General features: G+C 42.2%; 1 protein-coding gene across 1 annotated transcript in view; it reads left to right on the top strand.

Moving 5' to 3' along the window:
* The window catches only part of LOC116983149 (semaphorin-3A-like), a 131,105-nt gene extending 111,592 nt beyond the window's left edge, over positions 1-19,513 (top strand). Inside the window, exons 10-17 of the mRNA XM_033036765.1 lie at positions 381-525; positions 1,118-1,337; positions 1,939-2,027; positions 6,813-6,854; positions 8,986-9,143; positions 12,487-12,548; positions 13,354-13,496; positions 15,679-19,513. Of these exons, the coding sequence (XP_032892656.1) occupies positions 381-525; positions 1,118-1,337; positions 1,939-2,027; positions 6,813-6,854; positions 8,986-9,143; positions 12,487-12,548; positions 13,354-13,496; positions 15,679-16,140 (1,321 nt within the window). The 3' untranslated portion in view covers positions 16,141-19,513. The remainder of the gene's footprint in view (positions 1-380; positions 526-1,117; positions 1,338-1,938; positions 2,028-6,812; positions 6,855-8,985; positions 9,144-12,486; positions 12,549-13,353; positions 13,497-15,678) is intronic.
* The last annotated feature ends 2,330 nt before the right edge of the window (positions 19,514-21,843 follow it).

Raw genomic sequence — 21,843 nt, 5'->3', positions numbered from 1 at the left:
GTATTTGCACAGCATACACCCAACTGACATTGGGCCTTTGCTACCGTCAAAGACTGGCATTTTCTTCTTGCGTCCACCCATCAAGGTGGATCCTTCCACTAGTAGGCGCAATACTTTGGCTGAGTTGGTGATAACACTGGAGAGAAAAGTAAATGTACTCCTACACTGTGTAACATTAACATTTAATGTTCATGTTAGTTTTGCATAACTGCTTCAGCTACCTGAGGGGCATGGCTGGAGGATAATTGGGGAGAGTGTCTCAGCATTATTTTGGGGCATGATTCATGATTCAATTTGCAGTTCATTTAATCACCGCTGATATAAATTTATTTGAAACATTGCAAGAGGAAATTGAATCCCGTTTATGTTTTCTTTTGCAGTAACATTCTCAATGGGTCAGCTGTCTGTGTTTACAAGATGGCCGACATTGTGATGGCTTTCAAAGGAGAATTTGCACACAAAGAGGGTCCTGATTACAAGTGGGTCACCTATCCAGGACGCATGCCCTATCCTCGCCCTGGGACGGTGAGTGACGTTAATCTCCCAGCAATGAGTTAACCAAGTGTTGTGCCAATGGACAACCTGCTCTTTATTAAAACTGAAACTCTTGAAACTCTTGAATTTTTGGAAAGGCTGGTGAATCACATCAATAAAGCAAGTGAGGCATTTGAAATAAGAGGAGGGAGATTAAGAAAAGACAAGGGATAACGTAGATCAAATGTAAATGGGTGATCGATGGTTGGCATGCACTCAGTGGGCCGAAGGGCCTGTTTCGATGCTGTATCTTTCAATCAATCAACCTGGAAACAATTCCTATTTTATACATGAATCCATTGACAAACTTGTGTATTAATTAAGATTAATCTTTGTCCTGGAAGTAAAATATGGACTAAGGCAGGTTATGAATTTCTTTCAGTTAAGATTCATTTAAGCTAATACGCTAAGGAAAATGGTCAAATATCTGTCAAATTTTCAGAACAAGAAACCCTGAGAGCTTAGTAATTTGTTCCACAGTATGCCAATATTGAGGAACAGTGAATCCTTTGTGAGATTTTCAGTAAACCTTCAAACAATTCTCTATCATGGTCTTGTATTTACACCTGTTGTTTATGTGCAGTGCCCCAGCAGTACCTATGGGAGCTACAGGTCAACCCATGAATATCCAGACGAGGCAATCTTCTTTATCCGCACCCACCCGCTCATGCACGACGTGGTCTATCCTGTGAATCATCGGCCAGTGCTGGTACGCGTTGGTGTGGACTACAAGTTTACTCAGATAGCAGTGGACCATGTTGAGGCGGTGGATGGACAATACGACGTCCTGTTCATTGGAACTGGTAGGTAGATTTAACCTCAGTAACCTGTTGTAGAACAGATCAGCCCACTGACCATCAACACCCATTCACACTGATCCCATTTTATTTTCCCAACATTTCCTTTAACTCCCCCCAGATTTCACCCTATTGTGTGTAAGATAGTGTTAATGTGCCGGGATCGCTGGTCAGCGTGGACTCGGTGGGCCGAAGGGCCTGTTTCCGTGCTGTATCTCTGAATTACACTAAACTAAACTAAACTCAACTAAGCTGAGGGACCTGGTATATGTTAACAGCTGCAAAGTCTGTTCCTCCTTCACAAAGCATATATTCTATACTGGTGAAAGACACAAAGTGCTGGAGTAACTCAGTAGGTCAGGCAACATCTCTAGAGAAAAAGGATGGATGACATTCGGACTGAGTCTGAAGAATGGTCCCAACCCGAAACATCACCTATCCTATCTCTCCAGAGTTGCTGTCTGACCCACTGAGTTAGTCCAGCATGTTGTGTCTATCTTTAGTACAAACCAGCATCTGCAGTTCTTTGTTTCTACATTGAATACTGGTAGTTGGAAGCGGTATTAGTAAAACTAGCACCAATAGCCTTCCTATTATTTTGTTACAGATACTGGGGTGGTCCTGAAATCTATCTACACCCCTAAAGCAAACCAAGAGGTGGAAGAGATTATTCTAGAAGAGTTGGAGGTTTTCCAGGTAAGTTGGAAAATAGTAGCGATGAACTTATGGAAAAAATTTCATGCGGATTTGCATCATATTTAGACCAAACCGTATCATGTTCACCTTTGCAGAACAATGATCCACTTACAATATTCTGAGAGGACGAATGGGTTTGAAAGGAGACAGCAGACAGATAACGGCCCCGGTAATAGACCATAAGGCAGTACAAGATAAGAACAGGCTCTTTGATGCACAATGTCTATACCAAACATAATGCCAAATTAAACTAATCACTTCTAATCCATTTTTTATCCCTCCACTCTCTGCATATTCATGTGCCTATCTAAGATGCACTTAAACCCCACTTATTTATCATCTTCCACCATCAACTCTGGCTGCACGTTCCAGATACTGCCAGACTCTACATGAAACACTTGCCCTGTGCATCTCCTTCAGAGTTTTCCCCTTTCACTTTGCACCTCTGCCCTTTCAGTAATTAACGTTTGCACCCCAGGATAAGGTTCTGATTGTCGACCCTATCTTTGCTTCTCATCATTTTATAAACTTCTCTCAGGTCTCCCCTCAGCCTCAGGTGCTCCTGAGCAAACAATTTAAATTTGCTCATCCTTTCCTTGTAGCTAATACTCTACAATCCAGACAGCGTCTTTGTAAACTTCATCTCTACCCTTCCCAATGCCTCCATATGCTTTCTGCAATAGGGCAACCAGAAATCTCACAGTTCTTCAAGTGCAGCCTAACCAAAGTTTTTCAAAGCTGCATGACTTCCTGACCAATGATGGCAAGCATACCAAATACTTTCAATTTACCACTCTATTTACTCGTGTTGCTATTTGAATTGAATTGAATTGAATACATTTTATTAGCCAAGTATGTATACATAAAAGGAATTTGCCTTGATGCTTTGCTATGGACTTGGACCCCAAATGGGGAGGAAGGGTAAGGGAGTGTAAGGGGGGATCGAGGAGGGTGAAGAAGAGTCAGTGAACACCAAATGGTGAGGAAGGGTGAGGGAAGACTAAATATGGTGGGGAAGTGTAAAGGGAGACTGAGACTTGTGAGGAATTTGAGAGTGAGCCAGACAGGGTGGAGTGACGTTGAGGAGGTGATCAGACTGGGTAGACCCTTGGAAGAAATTCAGATTTGTTGTTCTAAGTAACAAAGAATTTAACCAAATGGAGATTCAATTCAAAACAGCTGTGAAAAGGGAATTCTGATTTGTGTAGGGCCCTGATACGAACATTTCTTGGCAAATCATTTATATATTCATGAGGTTTCAGTCAGGCAGCCCAAGATGTGAGCGTGTTTGCCTAGAATTTTAACACTCAAGGGACTACTCTGGCAAGAGATTTATCAAAAATATCAAACCAAACCCTGCTGTGCTAAAACCTACATGAATATTGCCCGCAGAAGTATTCTTGCCTGGAGATTAGAAAAGGCACACGTTTTATTTAAAAATCGTTTTCTTCAGTCAAAAATCTTTCTTGATGTAACATTTTTAAATCTATTTGCTAATGTTGTGTGGACTTCTGAATTCATAAGAAAAAAAGGTTTGAGTCACTGACCAAGTTGTTCATCTCATGATTCGTGGCAATGCTTCATTAATTAGAAGTCGTGGAAAGCTCCACAGCTAATTTATAAGAAATACAGACAACAGCCTTAGATTAATGATGCAAGGTTTGGTTTGCTCTTTTGATCAGGGATAAAGAAGTGGAATATTCATCTTAATTATCTCTTCTACTCCGATTACTATACTTCCATGTAAACTTTTCAAGGTCTCTTAATTTTCCTTTTTTTTCTGGGCTTTGAAGTTGCTAATCAGGAAGGCCTCCCTTTTATGTAAGAGTTAATGCGAGGTCCCTTGTTACGTAGCATCAGGAATGAGGAGCCCTGTCTCGGTTCTTTGGTGTCCAGAGTATGGGCTGAGGTAAAAAAAAATAATATCATGTTTTGCTCAGCAAGGGAAAATTATGTTATTTTTTGTTTATTGATTCAGGTAACACCTGTATCTTTTGTTCTGCTCCAATTGTTCCGATGAGAGTGTTACACCTGGACAATGAGAGTGCTACACCTGGACAATGAGAGTGCTACACCTGGACACTTCAAGGGGACATTGTGTGTTGTCCAAATCAGATAGATTGAGGAGGCCATGTTCTCTTTCTTACAGAACATTCATGGGCTAGTAGTTTATAACCCAACAGACACCAACAATTTTATTTCATTCTTCTTAAAAAGTACATGTCGAAGTGGCGCAATGGTAGAGTTGCTGCCTCACAGTGCCTGAGACCCGGGTTCAATCCTGACTATGGGTGCTATCTGTATGGAGTTTGCACATTCCCCCTGTGACTGCGTGGGTTTTTCTGGCTACTTTTGTTTCCTCACACATTCCAAAGATGTGCAGGTTTGTAGGTTAATAGGCTTCTGTAAATTGTCCCAAATGTGTAGGATAGAACTAGTGTACAGGGGGTGGACTTGGTGAGCCAAAGGGCCAGCTTCCACAGTGTATCTCTAAACTAAACCTCGCCACGGGTACCATGTAATCCCCTGCTACCTACTCCATGGTCGGATAGTCGGCGACTAAACCGTCTCCCCCACCTCGTTTGCCAGTTGAGGAGGGGGCTGTTGACCTCTGCAGGACCAAAAACAAGACCTATCAAAGGGCGGATGAGCATCTAGCGAGCCAACGGCCATCCACACTTCAGTAGAAGTTGCGATCACTGTGGTACATACCACTGTAAGGAGTGATGATAAAGCACACACACCAAAATCCTATACTTCCAGCAGCTGAAGTCCGCAGGAACTGGGGGACAGAGATGTGTCCTGTGTCCGTCACCGTTGGAAACCAGCACCATTGTGTTGCTAATGTTCTCAACGATGATGAATGAATGAAAACTAAACTAAATTCTTTGGATTACTATTCCAGTGACATACCCACTAAAATAATTTATGTCACAGGCAGATGCAATGCAGAAGCAGGTCCTTCATCCCAGCAAATCCACTCCCATCATCAAACACTCATTTATGTTAGTGCTACACTGATCCCAATTGTTAATCTCTCCAAGAAGGAACTGCAGATGCGGGAAAATCGAAGGTAGACAAAATTGCTGGAGAAACTCAGCGGGTGCGGCAGCATCTATGGAGCGAAGGAAATAGGCAACGTTTCGGGCCGAAACGTTGCCTATTTCCTTCGCTCCATAGATGCTGCCGCACCCGCTGAGTTTCTCCAGCAATTTTGTCTACCTTTTATTCTCTCCACATTCCCAACAATTACCCCAAGATTCTACCACTTGCCTACACATAATGGGCAGTTTACCTACAACCCACATATCTTGGGAAACGGGAAGAAAGTGGAGCGCTGGAGGAATCCCCATGTAGTCACAGGGAGGACGTGTAAATTCCACACAGGCAAGACCTGAGGTCAGGACTGAACCCAGGACTCTGGTGGTGTGATGCAGCAGCTCTACTAGCTGAGGCAAAGTGCCGCCCATGAGTTTGAAATGAGAAATAGAACTCTGACATAAGCTCATCGGCCTGAAATGTCAACGTTTCTCTCCACAGATGCTGCCCGACCTGCTCAGTATTTCCAAAATATTCTGTTTTTATTCTTTTGCAGAGTCATCTATGTTTTGACAAGAAACAGTCGATCCAACTCTCTGTTTTTGTCATTTGTCCCACGTAAATGGTTGTGGGTGGGCCAGTTTGAAGTTGACATCAGAAATACACTATTTCAGATACTGTTTCATTTTTGGAGCGTTTCCGGAAGATTGTATAATCATGTCCATACTTTGCAGATTTGATATACTATGCTGCTGTATTTGAAAGGACCATGTAGAATTGAACACATAATCCAGCTTGAGATTGCATTGCAGTAGTTAGTGAGTTGTGTTGCTTGAAGTTGCATTCTTCAGATTAAACATTAAAATACAAATCTTTATCTCTCATCCGAATGGTTCAGGTTACTGCTAAATCTCCCATGGCATAGGGAATTGCCAATGTCCTGAACAATGTACCTCTCTGTGAAAGTGCCATGGAGAAACACCCTAAATGTTGCACTTGTAAGACTAGTAAATTCAAAATAGCTTTGGAATTAATATTGTGAGTGTAGAAACAAAGACCTGCGGATGCTGGTTTATACCAAAGGTAGACACAAAGTGCTGGAGTAACTCAATGGGTCAGGCAGCATCTCTGGAGAAAAAGGATGGTGATGTCTTGGGCTGGGATCCTTCTTCAGATCACCTTTCCTTTTGGGGGTGGCACAGTGATACAGCGGTAGAGTTGCTACCTTACAGCGCAAGAGACTCGGGTGCGATCCTGACTATGGGTGCTGTCTGTATAGAATTTGGATGTTCTCCCTGTGACCGCGTGTGTTTTCTCTGGGTGCTCCGGTTTCCTCCCACACTCCAAAGACATACAGGTTTGTAGGATAATTGGCTTTGGTAAAAATTGTAAATTGGTCCCTAGTGTGTAGGATAGTGTTAGTGTACAGGTATGATCGCTGGTCAGTGTGGACTCGGTGCCGAGGGGCCTGTTTCTACACTGTACCTCTAAAGAATATAAGATGCTGGCTGACCCACTGCGTTACTCCAGCACTTTGTGCCTATCGTGAGTATAATTTATTCTACATGAAAGCCGGGACCAAATGATCAAGTTGCTAGAAGATATTTAAATCTGTGTTTTCTAAAGTATATTTTCTGTTTTGTTTCATCTCAGTGTAAAGTAAAAAGAATTACAGAATTATTCTGAATAATATTTTTCCTGTTAATATTATGGATGCCTCCTAACCAATGTTTCATCTCTTTTCAGGACAAATCACCTATCACTTCAATGCAACTGTCCAGGAAACGGGTAAGCTGACACATCCGGGAAATCCGATGCTCATTTGCTCATTCAGACAACATTTTCTGGATTGAAATAAATCTGAATGTTTAGAATGATAGATTTGAAAATTATTTTCCTTGGAACAAGGTCAGAGAGCATCCAAAGAGAATCTCTCCCCACTGCTGGTGCAATCAATCTATTTGTGCCCTCTACAAAACAGCATCTCTGAAACCTTATATAATTTTACCAAATACTGAGGAATACTGACACCTTATCGAACTTCAGAGAAACCAGCAGCCACAGTTCTTGGATCTTAAGATGTTCCTGGGTCACTGGTGTCTCTGCTCATTCTTGTGGTTGAACTGGATCTTCAGGGCAGTAACCATCTGGGTGATTAAATTTGTAAACACCATCTCTCTGAGGCAAAGGGGAGAGCAGACCAATTTCCTGAGCAGTACCTGAAGCAAAGGCCAAATAACTGTGTTATGTAACACAAAGTGAAACTGGAGAGGGTTTTCCAGGCAAAAGCATTTAAATGGGGCTCAGTTCATAAATCACTCACTGTATGGTTGTCAGAGCAGTAATTGAAACCCCTCCCTTGTTAATTTTCAATGGGCCAATTCCTCCCAAGAACCCAACCTTGCATGATCGCATGATTTGCTGAATAGCTGTAGGAGCCCTGGCCAATGCTCTTCATCTCCTGATCCTGCTCTGCCTGTCCTTGCTGGGTGGACAACCTCTGGATCAATGTGTTGCGGGTTCTAGGACTCCAGTACAATATATTTACTCATAGAGTCATAGTCATACAGCATGGAAACAGGCCCTTCGGCCCAATGACCACACTGACCAGCATGTCCCATCTGCACTAGTCCCACCTACCTGCATTTGGCCCATATCCCTATAAACCTGTCCTATTCATGTACCTGTCTAAATGTTTCTTAAATGTTGCGATAATACCTGCCTCAACTGCATCCTCCGGCAGGTTGTTCCATACACCCACCACCCTTTGTTATCCCACAGTTTCCTATTAAATCTTTCGCCCCTCACCCTAAACCTATGTCCTGTGGTTCTTGATTCCCCTACTCTGGGCAAGAGACTCTATGCGTCCACCCAATATATACCTCTCATTATTTTGTACACCTCTATAAGATCACCCCTCATCCTCCTGCGCTCCAAGGAATAGATTCCCAGTCTTCTCAACCTCTCCCTGTAGGTTACGTCCTCGAGTCCTGGCAACATCCTCGTAAATCATCTCTGCACCCTTTCCAGCTTGACAACATCTTTCCTACAACATGGTAACCAAAATTGAACACAACTGTGGTTTCACCCTCCCTGAGGGCGTATTGGACAACTAAGGCTTATAGTCAGAGTCATATAGCACAGAAATGGACCCTTCTGCCCACCATACCCATGCCAACCTTTGTGCCCATCTAAACTAATCCCATTTGCCCTTCTTTGCGTACCCTTCTTTGCCCTGCCTATTTAAGAGTCTGTCCAAATGCTTATTAAAAGTAATAATCATTTCTGATTCCACCAGCTACTCGGCAGCATGTTCCAGATATGAACCATACTTTGTAAAATAAAACCTACCCCTCAGATCCCCTGTAATACTCCTTCCCGTCTCCTTAAACTTTTGCCCCCTTGCTTTTGCTACCCCTACCATGGAAAGAAAATATATTGTACTCGATCACGTGTTAAGACAAGGCTCCGTTTACTTGCTGTGGTAGATATGAAGCAGCACTAATTCAACAGAGCAATGAGTCCAGCCGGTGGTTCGAAGCAATAGTGCAAGGTTTATTCAACGCAATTATTTGTGATCTGAATGCACTGCCCAAGGGTAGCGGATGTGGATTCAGCAGTGAAGGGATTGGAATCATACTGGGAAAAGCAACATAAATCTGGGCAAGGTCAGTCTGAGGATGGGTCTCGACCTGAAATGTCACCCATCTATGTTCTCCAGGGATGCTGCCTGACCCGCTGAGTTACTCCAGCACTTCACATCATTCTGGGCAAGGTGGACAGAGGAAGTGGCAATTCTCCATGAGCTGATACTAGCACAATGAGACAAATGAATCTTCCTGGTCCATGGTTCTCTGAACAAAGCTGAGAGAATGTCATCTTTAAATTAGTCACAAACAGGTTTTTGTCTTCACCACAGCAGTGGCTGTATCTAGGTTCAAAGAGCGGCCTGGTCCAGGTGTCCCTGTACCAGTGTGATTTGTATGGCAAAGGTTGTGCGGAATGCTGCCTGGCGAGAGATCCTTACTGCACCTGGAATGGAAGCTCGTGCAGTACGTACGTACCCGGCGCACGCAGGTCAGTGCAGCCCTTCAATAACACGTTTACTTGAACATTTTGCAGTGTTTGTTATCTCATTACACCTGAATATGGATTAATTATAGAGTTATACAGTGTGGAAACAGGCCCTTCGACCCAACTTTCCATCACAGACCAACATGTCCCATCTACACTTGTCCCACCTGGCTGATTTGGCCTATATCCCCCTAAACCTGTCCTATCCATGTACCTGTCTAATTGCTTCTTAATTGTTGCGATAGTCCCTGCATCAACACCTTCCCCCGGCAGCTTGTTCCATATGCCCACCACCCTTTGCGTGTAAAAGTTACTCCCCCGATTCCTATTAAATCGTTTCCCCTGAAACCTATGCCCTCTGGTTCTCGAACAACTCCCTGCCTGTGTACTCCTCTAACACCTCTGTCTCATGACCAATTTCATGAGAAGGAGGCTAAATATTTGTATTAAATTGAAACAAATGTATTACTTCACTCCCACCACCTTTCGGAAAGTGACCCCATATCTGTATTCTATTGGACCAGCTCAATGGCACACTTGATGGAGCCGATGCCTCACAATGCCAGAGACCCAGGTTCGATACTGATCTCGGGTGCTGTCTGTGTGGGGTATGCACAGTCTTCATGTGAGTTTCCTCCGGGTGCTCCATTTCCTCCCACATCCCAAAGATGTGCGTGTTTGTAGGTTAATTGGCCTCCGTAAATTACCTCTACTGTGTAGGGAGTGGATGAGAAAGTGGGATAACATTGAACGAGTGTGAAAGGGTGATCAATGGTCAGTGTGGGCTCAGTCGGCTGAAGGCCTGTTTCCATGCTAAATTTCGAAAAACAAAACTCACAACTGTAGGCAAATACAGGAATTGCCCACCCATAACAATGGATGAGAATGGCCCTTTCTGCAGCACCTTTCCTCCCCCACTTTCCAGGGGTACTTGAGCAGTGGTCTTAAAGGACCATTAGGTTAAATCCAATCCCATCTTGCATGCTCCCCATCTCAGCTGTTCTCTACGATCACGATTCCTACCGGAAAAGTGGATTTCATACAAGCATCTTATGAAATCAGATACAAATCTACCATAAGTATTGTGCTACATTGTGACTTGAATGGAGTTTGGTTAGTAGCATGAATGTCCAGATCATACAAAGAATGTTTTCACTACCCACTAATTTGCTTTAATCTTAAGTCTCAGAAACTTCCTTTCCACTCTCCAAGATTCAACTTTTATATTTTGTAAACTAGGTCTTCTGATTAGTCCAAGTGTGAATTCCGTTTGGTCCAGATATGCCAAGTGTAACTTGGCACGTTCTCATGAAGGACTGGGAAGAGACAGAAAGGATAATGTTTATATAAAAGTTCATAGGAAGCACACAGCAGAAATAAAGCTGTTGCCAAAAAAGGTCCATACCAGTGTATATGCACTGCTGAGACCTCCACACAACCACAATTTCACTGCATTGGCATAAGCTTCTATTCCCTTTTACCTCCTATTCTCCCTCCCTCATTAGCCTCAAATATTCTACAATATTTACTTCAACTGCTCCACATGGTAATTTCCTCCTTCCACACAGTGTCCGAGTAAATATGGTTCTCTTGAATTCTCTGTTAGATTTATTACGCCTTCAGTCTTGGCTAGTTTTGATCCCAGAGGTGAAAGATTTTGTTTTTTTCAGCATGATGTCTAAGATGTAGTTCAGAAATGTGCTGGTCTACTTCATACATGCCATCATATTGTATCAGGTGCTTAACCAGGCACTAGAACATCAAGACAGCACCTTACCGCGAAAGGACATTAGAACAGTTGAATAACTTTCCCTTAAGTTTGGCCGGCCCAAGTGGCACAACGGTAGAGTTGCTGCCTTACAGTGCCAGGGACATAGGTTGCATCCTGACTAAGGGTGCTGTATTACGGAGTTTTTATGTTCTCCCTGTGGCTGTGTGGATTTTCTCCAGTTGTTCCGATTTTCTCCCACACTCCAGGGACGTGCAGGCTTGTAGGTTAATTGACTTTTACAAATTATCCCTAGTGTGTACGATAGAAATAGTGTATGAATGATTGCTGATCAGAGCGGACTCGGTGGGCCGAATGGCCAGTTTCCACGCTGTATCTCTAAACTAAATCCAGAACATGTTAACACATAATGAAGACACATCAGAACTGTTGGGAGTCATTATAAATAAAAGACATTCATTGTATTACATGACTCTTGTCTAGCATGCCACTGTACCATGTGACTAAATTTCTGAGCCAGAGTCTCCAAAGTTCTGTTAGTATCCCAAATATATGAAACCAATTACTCACTGCAAATTATCATAATGCTGTGTAAATATTAAACCTTTAATGTGGAAACTACACGTTATGTCCTTCAATCCCCTAACTTATCAGTGCCCTGTAATGTGCTCCAAACAATATGCTACAATGCTGGTCCAAAACAAAATGACACCCTTCTTTAACAGAGATGAGATGTGGCAACCTGTGATGCCTGAACTGATCGCCACTACCAACCAATGCTGGACACAAGCCAAGCTTAAAGTTCCCACCTCCTCCCCCCCCCCCCCCCCCCCCCCCCCCCGCCCCGCTAAGGATTTTGACTCTTTAAAACAGGTGCAGGTTTGTTGGTTAATTGGTAAGTTGTAAAATCGTCCCGTGTGTGTAGGTTAGTGTACGGAGTGATTGCTGGTCAGTCCGGACTCAGTGGCCTGAAGGACCTGATTCCGCACTGTATATCAAAAGTAATGTCTAAAGTCAAAACATGTCAAATGATTGTCATTTAGTGATGATGAGCAATAAATACTGGTCATTCTGAAGAAGCACAGCAAAATCAATAACTTAAAAACAAATCTTTCTGGCTATGGCTACCACTCAATACTCTTATTTTCTAGATTTACTCTATATTAATCCTTCCATTAAATACCAGTCCATTGATATATTTGTGTAGACACCAAACACACTCATGTCTGTGTGTATATAGACACAAAATGAACAATGGACTAGTATATATACTTTTCATAGAAATTATAAAACACGTGAAGGTTTTTATTCAATTTCAGACTACAATCCACACAGAGATAACATCTGTACAGAAACCAACCCAGCCCTGTATTGGATGTAATTATTGCTCTCTAATTTCACTGTATAATGAGACTATCTATAAAAGTAAATCCTATGGTTTGGGTAGCTTTCAAAAACCTCTCTGAGGCAACAGATATGGCCATTGACACAAGCCAACTGAATTATTTGCTGCTGGATACCGTTCAAGTAAAACACAGGATAAAAGGGAATGCTTTGGATTGAGGCTTCAATAGCCTGCTGTTGAACCTGACCCCTTGCTGCTATGTTTGCTTGCAGAAGACTCACTCGCCAGGTCACTCTGAATGGAGACCCTTTGACCCAATGCTTCAACCAGGGAGGTAAGTGTCACAAAGCGAAAGCCAGGAGGTCAGCCTATTCATGAGTGCAATCATTGAAACTCTTGCACATGAGAAGTAGCCTGTCAAACTGCTTGAGGTTTATTTAGAATTATTTCGAGGTTTTTTTTTTTTCTGACAAATAATCAAGTAATTTTCCAGGTTTGCTTTCTCCAAATGCAGAAGACAAAGGAGCTCAGTACAGCTCTTTTGCCTCCAAATGTCAAGTTGGCTGGCTGTGCAGATTTGAACAGGGTGGGGTTGGGACATACACGGAAACTTAAGAAGTTCGGAAAAATAAAAGTTAAAAGTTAGGAAATGGAAAGCATTCAGAGAGGATTGCTATAGCACAGCATTTTATTAAAGCTAGGTAATTGTGGAGGGATTCTGGTGTTTAAAAAGGTTCAGTCCCTCTGTGGCAATATGGCGATGGAAACAGTAGAAATAAAATATGCAATTTCTTGGAGCCTGATGTTCAATTCTGAGATAAGAGTTGATGGGAAGACAATTTATTTTGCAAAGGTGAAGGCATTTGTACCCTTTGAAGATTCTAAACTCAGAAATATTGGACAAAGATTAGGAGTTTGGCCCTTTGCCATTCAACATATTCATCCAAATTCAGTCTCCCCCAGCATTCTTCACAATTTACAATTATCAAGTGCAGAAATTTTGTTTAAAATAATTCACAGTGTGTGTAGAATTAAATGGTGTCACAACTATTTGTCATTTCACATTAAGTTGCAGTTTTAGTGATACCTGGACATTTGACTGAAATTGCCCTCAGTGATTTTCGTGGTGTTTCCCGCAGGAGCCATGTACACTTGGACTGAAGAAAAGTCGTTGTTTGTTGTTGAGGGAAACAACACGTACTTGGAATGCATTCCCAAATCCCGGCTTGCAACAATCACATGGTTCCTGGAGCCGAGTGAAAAGAACGGGATACTGCAGGAGGTAAAGATGGGTTCTGTCCTTTTATTGTAGACTTTCATGCATCTAGCAAACCATTAGAAGGAAGTAGAAACAAAGAACTGCAGATGCAGGTTTACACAAAAGGACACAAGTGCTGGAGTAACTCAGAGGGTTTGAAGAAGGTCTGAAGAAGGGCCCAATCCAAAATGTGACCTATCCATGTTCTCCAGCCAGGGATGCTGCCTGACCCTCTCCCTTACACCAGCACTTTCTGTCCTTTTTCATTGAACAGAAGTACTGGGGAATGAAAATCTGCTGTGCTTTTTGACAGAATGGAAGCATAGAGGGAGGTGAGTGAGTCTGTGAGAGTTGTATAATACCCAGAGTATTAGTTCCCTTTCAGCTGCCATCCTTTAATGGGAGAGGCTTTCTTATCTCCATCTGATGCATGCATACAGGTGAGGTGGACAACACTAATATAGGTTGGTGGGAGGTGGGGATCAGGTTTCCAGAAAGCTTAGATGGAATGGTTAACCAACTCAGGAAATGTCTACCTTTCCATGTGGGGCTTGGTTATGCATTTTGTCAACTCTTGGCTGCCTGTGGATAGTTTCAAAAAATATGTTTGTGTGTGGTGTGGTCCCAGATCCTTTTACAAACATAGGGGACAGCTGTAGCAGGTGGTTATCTGACCCTTTCGTCCTGAGAGGCAGCTGTTCTATCGCAATGCTTTCCTGGCTAACATCAGTAACCTTTTATTTCTTATTGTCCAAAATCCTATTGGTCTCACCTTTGATGACTGAGCCGTACGCTGAGGTGGAGAGTTTCCAAGTAAAGAAATTCCTCGTCATTTCAGCCTAAAGTAGCAACGCTACATCCTATGTCCACCAGTCCAAACCATTCAATCAAAGACAGCAGCTCCTGCCAATGTCTCTCTGTATCTCAGGTTTTTAAATGTGACAATGAGATCACCTCTTATTTTTCGAAACCGCGGTGAATATAAATTATTTCTACTCAATCTGTCCTTGTAGAAAGTACAACTAAAAATGGCTTTTGCCAACTCCTTAACAGTTCTGAATATCCTTGACATCTGAATAACATACCACAACAACATCTCACATTCCAGCACCAACCACAGGCTCGCTCCTTATCAAAACCAGTTGATTCAAGCTCAGCTCAAGAAATTCCAGACAAAACTATCAGATAGAAGAGGCACACGCTCACACACACACTGACACACACACACAACCATGCACACCACAACAATGCACACCACAACCACACACACACACAATTACTGCAGATGCTGGAAATCCAAAATCAAATAAAATATTTTGTGAATTCTCAGCAAATAGGGCAACATGTAGCGGGAAAGAAACAGTTCAATTTTCAGGCCAAGGTCATTTCATCAGAACTCCGTAAAATGTTAAAAAAAAATTTGCACCTTTAGTGCCGACGAAATGTTATCAACTGGATCACCAATTCTGTCTCTGTCCTCACGGATGCTGTCAGACCTGCTTGCTGTTTTCAGCACTCCCTGTCTTAGATCAGAGTCGTATGTAGTTGGTCGACACTCCATTTCTCTGTTGTTGTCGTTGACAGCTAAGTGTTTTGAAACACGCTGCCTTCCAGGGAGTGACACATGAACTGGGAAACCTGATACACGAGCGCTTGTGGAATACCCAGAACCTAATAATCATCAGCCCACCCACCTCCCTTACAAAACCCAGTCAGGATGAAGGGTCCTGACCTTGAAACACTGACTGTCCATTTTTTTCCTTAATGATTGATTGAAAGATACAGCGTGGATACAGGCTCTACAGCCCACTGAGACCATGCCAACCATTTGCCCATTCTCACTATTTCTATGTGATCCCACTTTTGCATCCACTGCCTAACACTAGATGCAATTTACAGAGGCCAATTAATCAACAAACTCGTGATTTGGATGCGGGAGGTAGCCAGATCACCCAGAGGAAACCCACACGTTCACAAGGAGAATGTGCAAACTCCATACATTCACTCCCGGGACTCTGGCTCTATCAGCTACGTCGCTGTGTCACCCATTTCCCTCCACAGATACTGCTTTACTTGTCTGTTGCTCCAGGTTCCAGCATCTGCAGTCTCGTATCTCTCCATATCTGCTCCATCTGTCCAATGTTTGTGCATATTTAAGAACAAGATGTTTAACACTGGAAGGGTTTAATATAATATTTGTTTGTAGGTTAGCTTTGGGGACCGGATCATCCCAATTGAGCAAGGCTTGCTAATTCGCCAAATAGATCATCAGGATGCAGGCGTCTATCATTGCCAGATTGAGGACCATGGTTTGCGCTGGACACTGATGAAGGTGCGGCTCAATGTGGTGACCGCTGACCTGCTGGCAAATCTGTATGAAGGTGAGGGACAGCCAGCTGGCCCCATGAAAGACCGATCTCTTCTGGGCACCAGTCACAGTGTTCAGCCCTGGTACAAGAACATCATGACCCTCATCAATTACCCATCCAAAATGGATTTCTACTGTGAGCAGGTCTGGCAGAGAGACTTGAAGAAGAAACGCAACAAATTGCGGGCGGGCAAAAAGCACCGCAGCGTGGAGCCTGCCAGGAAAAACAAACCGCCCACAGGAGGCAGAAGGAACAAGAACAAACACACCAAGTTACAGCGATCACCTCGCAGTATCTAGCAGTTGGTCCCATAACCTTCATCCAAAGTCAAATAAAAGAAGGCTCAACAAACTTAAATCTTTCAAAAACTCTTTGGACTCTGATAAGCTAAAGGCTTTGCTTGCAACACCATCTTTGACCTGCTTTTGGCTGAGGATAAATGTATGGTTGTCTATCTGTTCTTTTTCCTACAAATGGGAGCGATAATCAATCCATCTTTGAAATGCATTGACGTGAGTGTTCCCAGCCAACTTACTTCCACACTATAAATCCTTGATGTGTAGTCTTTAAATATAATACAAACTGGGCATCTGCTTGGGCGCCTAAAGATTTAAAGAGTTTACTGGCAATGAGAAATGCCACAAACAATTTCTACTGCATTAAAGAGAAGTAATTCGAATAGCTTTAAACCACAACTCTACTGTAAATATTTAGCTGTTGTAAGACTTGGGTCGCAACTATTCAAATACAAACAGAGAAAATGTCTTGATTATGTCAAAATCCAAAAAAATGCAGGGGGCTTTTCCTAACTCCAGGCTATTGCAGTGGAAGAACCAAAGATTGCTAAACTAAATCTGGTGTTAAGTTTTCCCCGTGACCCATTGTCGGCAAACCCATTTACGTTCAATTCTTGGATTTCAGAGTGAACAGACCTAAACATATGGAGGCATTATTACTGACTGCAAAAATGCAGGGCTGAAGCCAGGTAACTATGGCCTGATTCCTAATCACTACCCAATGACCCCCAGTTAAAGGTGGCATAGAATGGATGTGAAAGTCAGAGTCAGGCTCAACAATAGTGTCCCTATCAATGTTAAGCGTGTAAGCTCACAATGAAGACACGACCAATTAATTGCTGGTTCAACGATCTGTAAGCCCATCTCCAAACAAGAAGTGGACAGAAAATCAGTAAGAATTTCTTTGTAATAATCAAAATCTAAACATTATTGTGAAAATAAACAAACATGCCAGAATCAGTTCAGCAAATTTGGGGATAAAGAACGTTACATTTGCATGCAAAATATTACTAATTACTGTTTATTGACATTCTTAAAATATTATTTAGACTAACTCAATAGAATCCACCACTGAATTGTTTATAGGGAATGTTTCGGAACAGCGGGAGGCTGCCTTTTGGTTGTTGATATTGGGAAATATTGGGGATATTGGGAAAAAATAGTTTTCCACTATTGTAAGCCATGGACTCCAGGCAAGGGAAGAGTATCTGTTGCATCATTTGTAGAATCACTAGTTATGTATCTTCCATGTACGTTCCAGTACTTTTGTGTTTCGATCACTGAATTTTGAGATGCTGTAATTGAATCTGCTGGAACCTTAATTGAAAAGAACTGTTCTAAATCTTCTCTAATTGCAGAACTAGGTCATTCAATATTAAAATCACATACTTTCCATTGATCCCTCCCTTTTGATAATTGCCACCCTGATTTTTTGCAACACAATGCAAAATAGTATTTTGTAAAATAATAGAAAAACAAAGTTGGGTGTGTACTGGAAATCTAAAGTGGCTGCATCTCCAGAGAGAGAGATATAGTCAATATTTGCACTAGATTATCTTTCACTGGGATGATAACCTTTCATTTGACTACCATTTCTTACCCACATTTATGGATTTAGAAATAATTTCCCATTAAGGAAATTCAGTGACTTTTAGCATAGACAAGGCCAGGTAACAGAAATGGAGATAACAGGTGGTCGGGGTGGAGAGAGTGCTGAGGCTGTGGGCTATTGAGGGACAGATGCATTGAACAGGTTTGGGCAGAGGGAGACACAGCACCTCTGTGGTTGTGTCTTTGAATGAAGGGGCTAAATTAGTTCAGTTTGGATCTAGGCTCAACTCCAAATCATATTAAGAAGGGCTGCAAAGAAAAACCATGAAACAATAGCCTAACATCTGTGGTAGGTAAGTTACTGGAGAGGATTCTGAGGAATAAAATGTACATGCATGTGGAAAGATAGTATTGATTAGAATAGTTAGCATGATTTTGTGCATGGGAAATCATGACTCTCAAATGTTATGGTTCTAAAGAAATAGTCAAGAAGGCTGATGTGGGCAGGTCTGTAGATGTAGTCTACATGGACTTCTACGAAGCCTTTGATAAGTTTCTGCACAGAAGGTTTGATCACATGGGATCTAGGGAGATATAGCTAAATGGATACAGAATTGGCTTGACAGTAGGAAGTAGAGGGTAGTGGTGGAAGGTTGTTTTTCAGATTGGAGGCCCGTGTCTAGTACAAGACACGACTAGATGGCATTAAAATCAATAACATCGTTGACAGTTAACAAGAACTAAAGCAGAATCATAATCAGCTGTGCAAATGGGGTGAGGAATGTTTTGGAGTTTGTTTCTGATACATGTGGGGAGGGGGCAGGTGAAGCATTGTTAACATTGTTTTATATTTATTCTATTTTTGAAGATATGTTATTCTGGAATTTGGAAGCAAAGGCAATATTATGCCAGATCAGGATGGAGTGAGGTTTGGAGGGATTGCTGTTTGCTTTCCACATTTCCCAGTACTCCTCCAACTTGTTCTCTCTCTCAGATGCCCATTCACTCCCTTTTGCAGATTCATTATTTTGCAACAAACCTACACTAAAGGGTAAAGTACAGTGGTCAATGAATCTCCCTGCACATTGGCAAGATGCGGGAGGAATCTGCAGTACCCGGGGAAAACTCAAAAGTCACCAGGAGAACTTGGAAACTCCACAATGACAGCACCCGAGATCAGGATCACACCAGGGTCCCTGGATCTGGGTGGAAATAGCACTAACCACTGCATTACTCTTGTCTCTTCCATTGATATAAGGCGTGGGAACTGTCTGAACATTCCAATAATATCTGTTTCTCAGCTTCTGTGCAACAATTTTAAAATAGTTATAGACAGTGAGAGATTCCTGATAGTGAGGATTAAAGTACTTTATGCAGATCTTGAGTTTTTTACTTTTTGAATTTGTGGTTTAAGCTAGCCTGTTAATGGTTACAAGGTTACAGAAACATCGTTATAGTCTTCAGATGTTAATGAGTCTTAGGTCAGAGGCTATTTAACTTATGTAGTGAACAGCTTCAGTTTACTATATGACCTCATTTACAAAGTGTAAATGTAAAGCTATTTAAGTCATATATTACCTGGGTGGCATTTTCATGAAAATTGTTACGGACAAGGGTTCAAAAGGTGTCAGCTGCCTGGTTCTGAAGGTATAAAATGCTTATGTTATTATTATTTAATTTAATTTGTATTTTTTTTCTGTACATTTGTTTTTCTTTTGCTTTGAGATATGTACATATTTAGTTTTGTGTATGACATGTGTTATTAATAATGCCAATGTGTCCTGCATCTCAGCTTTGAAATAAAATAGAATTGACTTGCTTGCTCTTCTTATTGTCAATCGTGCATTTATTGTCACGTGTGCAAAGTGCTAACACAGTGAAATTATTTTCCTTCCAAATAGACCAGTAGAGTATTGCCATTACACCGACCCTCGATTAGCAAGTGTACAGAAATAGTCTACTGAGCCTGCGTACGAGAGGCGCCATGTTTTGGCGCCATTTTAAAAGTCCACGCTCTAGTTCTTATGAGCGGTGCCTGTTCCCGGCAAGGCCCAGGCTGTTGTAAACCTCCAGCCATTGCTTTCCTTGACGCCACATCCGAGCCTGTCCACCTTTGTTCTACAGGGGTGCCTCCTGCATTCGGCCATTAGGGCTTCCCCCTTCCAGGCCGGTGGTCTGCCAGGTCCAAGGAGCAGGGGACCGATTTGGCGGCTTCCTCCTGCAGGCCGCGATACGCTTGGTTCAGCTGCACAAGAGACACCGCCTCCTGGGAACTTGTGCCTTTCGTATTTCTGTTCCACTCCCTAACTATTAGCCTCAGAATAAAAGGACGCACCTTTAGAGAGGAGATGAGAAGGAATTTCTTTAGTCAGAGGGTGGAGAATCTGTGGAATTCATCGTCACAGACGGCTGTGGAGGGCAAATCAATGGATATTTTTACATTGGAGATTGATAAATTCTTGATTAGTATGGGTGTTAGGGTTTACGGGGAGAAGGCAGGAGAATGGGGGTTGAGAGGGAAAGATAGATCAGCCATGATTGAATGGCGGAGTAGACTTGATAGGTCGAATGGACTAATTCTGCTCCTAAAACCTATGAACTATACTCCCATTCCTAGTGCCACACCCATTCACCAACCCCACGAGGCCATGCCTGGGGGTAGATGAGTTGGAATATGGGAATTTTGGGATCTCCGCACTAGTGTTTGGAGCTCAGCTGTATGATAACAACTCAGGCTGACCCTGACTTCACTTTCAATAGTAATGGGGATGATGCAAGGGTGGATTTAGATGACTGGAGGAGAGATGGCACATTTGCATATTTGTCAAGAAAATAATGTAGAACAGTAACTTACTAATTATGCTATTAGATTAGATTAGATTAGATAGCCTTTATTGTCAAACATACAATACAATACAATAAAAAATAACAATAAACACATATTAACATTAACATATTAACATTAGACCAGCAATGCCACTAGTGTCTATGTAATACACTATATAAGTGGCAGGATATAAGCTCTCCTGCTAAGCTGAGTTATGAGACAGTCAATAGTGTCCGCTTGTAAGGGAGGAAAAGGCTTCCACCCTTCTTTTGTTCTCATTCATCCTAAGACTCCCCCTGCAGTCTTTCTGTCAAAGGCTTCCAGGCTATCGTTCCTAGAAAATGTATTTCACTTTTTTGAGTGTGTGAAAATATTGATTTATATAGCGCTAGCAGCAGGTTAGGCCACATGGGACAATTACTACGTTGTCTGCGAACAAAGGGTTCAACAATGAATGAAAAAAAGAGAAATCTGCATCGGCTGGTAATCAAATAAAAATAGAAAATGCTGGAAGCATGTGAGGCGAAGGAGTATCAGGATTATGACCCACTGAAGAAACCACACGATGTTTCCAAGTCAGTGTTGTTTGTAGCTTTGAAGGCAACTTCCAAGTGATGGTGTTCCCATGGTTTTGCAGGCTGTATCCTTCTACCAGGTAGAGGTCATGGGTTTGTAAGTTGCTGTCTAAGGAGCTTTGGTGAGTTGCTGCAATGTATCCTGTTGATGGTATACACTGTTTCATAGATTAATTCTATGAATCAACAGTACAATGACATTCATTTTTTAAATTCAGTACAGTACAGGTATCACTGTACATAAGCACTTAGATAACATGGATAGAAGATTGGTTGGCAGACAGGAAACAAAGAGTAGGGATTAACGGGTCCCTTTCAGAATGGCAGGCAGTGACTAGTGGGGTACCGCAAGGCTCGGTGCTAGGACCGTAGCTCTTTACAATATACATCAATAATTTAGATGAAGGGATTCAAAGTAACATTAGCAAATTTGCAGATGACACAAAGCTGGGTGACAGTGTGAACTGTGATGAGGATGCAGGGTGACTTAGACAAGTTGGGTGAGTGGGAAGATGCATGGCAGATGCAGCTTAATGTGGATAAATGTGAGGTTATCCACTTTGGCGGAAAAAACGGGAAGGCTGATTATTATCTGAATGGTGTCAAGTGGGGAAAATGGGAAGTACAAAGAGATCTGGGGGTCCTTGTTCATCAGTCACTGAAAGTAAACATGCAGGCAGTGAAGAAAGCTAATGCCATGTTGGCCTTCATAACATGAGGAATTGAGTATAGGAGCAAAGAGGTCCTTCTGCA

This window comes from Amblyraja radiata, chromosome 18 (genome assembly GCF_010909765.2).
Source record: "Amblyraja radiata isolate CabotCenter1 chromosome 18, sAmbRad1.1.pri, whole genome shotgun sequence".
In the NCBI taxonomy this organism is placed as follows: domain Eukaryota; kingdom Metazoa; phylum Chordata; class Chondrichthyes; order Rajiformes; family Rajidae; genus Amblyraja; species Amblyraja radiata.
This window is presented reverse-complemented; position numbering and strand designations above follow the sequence as displayed.